The sequence below is a fragment of the Apis dorsata genome, unplaced genomic scaffold (assembly GCF_000469605.1).
Source record: "Apis dorsata unplaced genomic scaffold, Apis dorsata 1.3 scaffold_295, whole genome shotgun sequence".
Taxonomy (NCBI): domain Eukaryota; kingdom Metazoa; phylum Arthropoda; class Insecta; order Hymenoptera; family Apidae; genus Apis; species Apis dorsata.
The window spans coordinates 2083588-2085372 of record NW_006263570.1 but is presented as its reverse complement, the minus strand read 5'-3'; the positions used below and the strand labels follow the sequence as shown (position 1 = coordinate 2085372).

Below are 1785 nucleotides of genomic sequence, written 5' to 3'. Positions count from 1 at the left end.
TAAAAATTTTTTCAAATAATTACTTTTCGGATAATCTAAATTAGTCAGTTTATAATGAAATAAAGAAGTTAATCAAAACATTTTTTTATCGTTCTTAACAATTTATCCGCCAATACATTTATTTAAATATTTATCATTTAAACAAAAAAATAAAGAATGTCTTTGCATATTAAATTATATACACACGCATTCTCTCTCTACCTGCCCTATATATGTTAATTAAATCAGACTCAAACTTTAATTAAATCTAGGACTTAGTTTGCAAAATAAAAGGTGACTTAGAATGGAAATGGTCGTTAATTTTTTACATGTTTAATCAATTGGCCGCGATCCAGCCATTTGCTACCAGATAATGTAATATCTTACTCTCTGGTTCCGATTGAGGTACAATGCCTGATCTTCTATTACCATTTAGATATTCCTGCAAACATAAAATTTTTATTTATATAATATACAGAACATGATAAATGTTATTTTCTAAAATCTATCCATAACAATTTTTTTTGATATCAAATAAAATTTACTATTTGATGTCTCTTAAACAAAATTCCTAAAAATAAAATTGAAAGAAAATATAAAAATTTCTTTAGTATTTATAGTAATCATATATAACTGAATATATCAATTTTTGTAAGAATATGGTATTTATTTAAACAGAAAATAATTTTATTATTTATTACTTAAAATAATTTATTTATATAAAAACTTACTTGCAACAACAATGTCTTTTGTGTTAAATACTGTGTTGGCTTCAGATCAAGTTGAAGACATAAGGATTTTTCTTGTTTTGTCAATAGATGAGCTGCTGCTTCCATTTCTATATCTCGTTCCTCTGAGTCTCCCGCTGTTGTGCAAGATTTTCCAGAAGTTGTCGCAGTATAATTTTTTTCTGCGGCAGAACTGGAGCTGGTAGAATGCTGGCTGGAAGAATTTGGATTGTTATCCGGCTCCGCCCACTGATTGGCTAGAGTCGTCATCCGATTGGGATTGGTTTGATTGATTGAGAAGCTGCTGCTGGGTAAGTCTTTTGCAATGTACTTTCGGTCGGTGGAAGAGTAACTTTTTTCTTCTTCTCTATATATAATAAAAGCACAAATTTATCTTTAAATTATCTATTTTAGTATATATATATATATATATATATATATATATAATGCTTTATATATATAACTATATCAAATTAAATTTATTGCAATAGTAAATTTTAGAATAATTTTGTACCTTTTTTTTGAGGTGTGGCGGTGTATTGGTGTGGACGGCCCACTGCTGCCCTAAGTGAAATGCAAACTGATACAATCTGTTCACAAATGCCTGGCAACACGCACCACAAACAATGGAATTAGTTAAATGAGAAGCAAAAGCTAGTGTATACAGTATAATATAGACTCTGATATTCAAATCATAATTATTAATATCAATAGCAAAATAATTTATTTGTATTAATTACATATAAATTTTTGAATAACATTACATATTTTACATTGTTTTATGTTATAAATATGTAAAATAATCAATGTAAATATGAAATAATATAAAACTATAATAAATAAATATATTAAGAAATTCGTTTTATTTTAAAATAACAATTATTTTAATATTTATTTTCATAGAATATATTTAAAATTACAAACATAAAATTGTAAAAAAAAAATATATTTTAAATAACATTTAATAAGTCCAAAAGTTCTACTAGCTTTTACGAATATGTACTAAAATATACTTTAAAGTTAAATAGATATACCTAATATATATTTTATACAATAAAGTATAAAATAAAAGGTATAC

At 25.1% G+C, this 1785-nt stretch overlaps 1 protein-coding gene across 2 annotated transcripts in view; it reads right to left on the bottom strand.

The window, feature by feature from the left end:
- Window positions 1-296: 296 nt before the first annotated feature.
- The window catches only part of LOC102674886 (transcriptional adapter 2B), a 4038-nt gene continuing 2549 nt past the window's right edge, over window positions 297-1785 (bottom strand). The window contains exons 8-10 of one of the 2 annotated variants that reach the window (XR_422025.2): window positions 1222-1311; window positions 711-1074; window positions 297-421 (exon numbers count right to left, since the gene is read on the bottom strand). Coding sequence is in view for 1 of the 2 variants with exons in the window: in XM_006617264.2 (XP_006617327.1) it covers window positions 317-421; window positions 711-1074; window positions 1222-1271 (519 nt within the window). In the remaining variant the exon portion in view is untranslated. The remainder of the gene's footprint in view (window positions 422-710; window positions 1075-1221; window positions 1312-1785) is intronic. The other variant, XM_006617264.2, reaches the window with a different exon arrangement.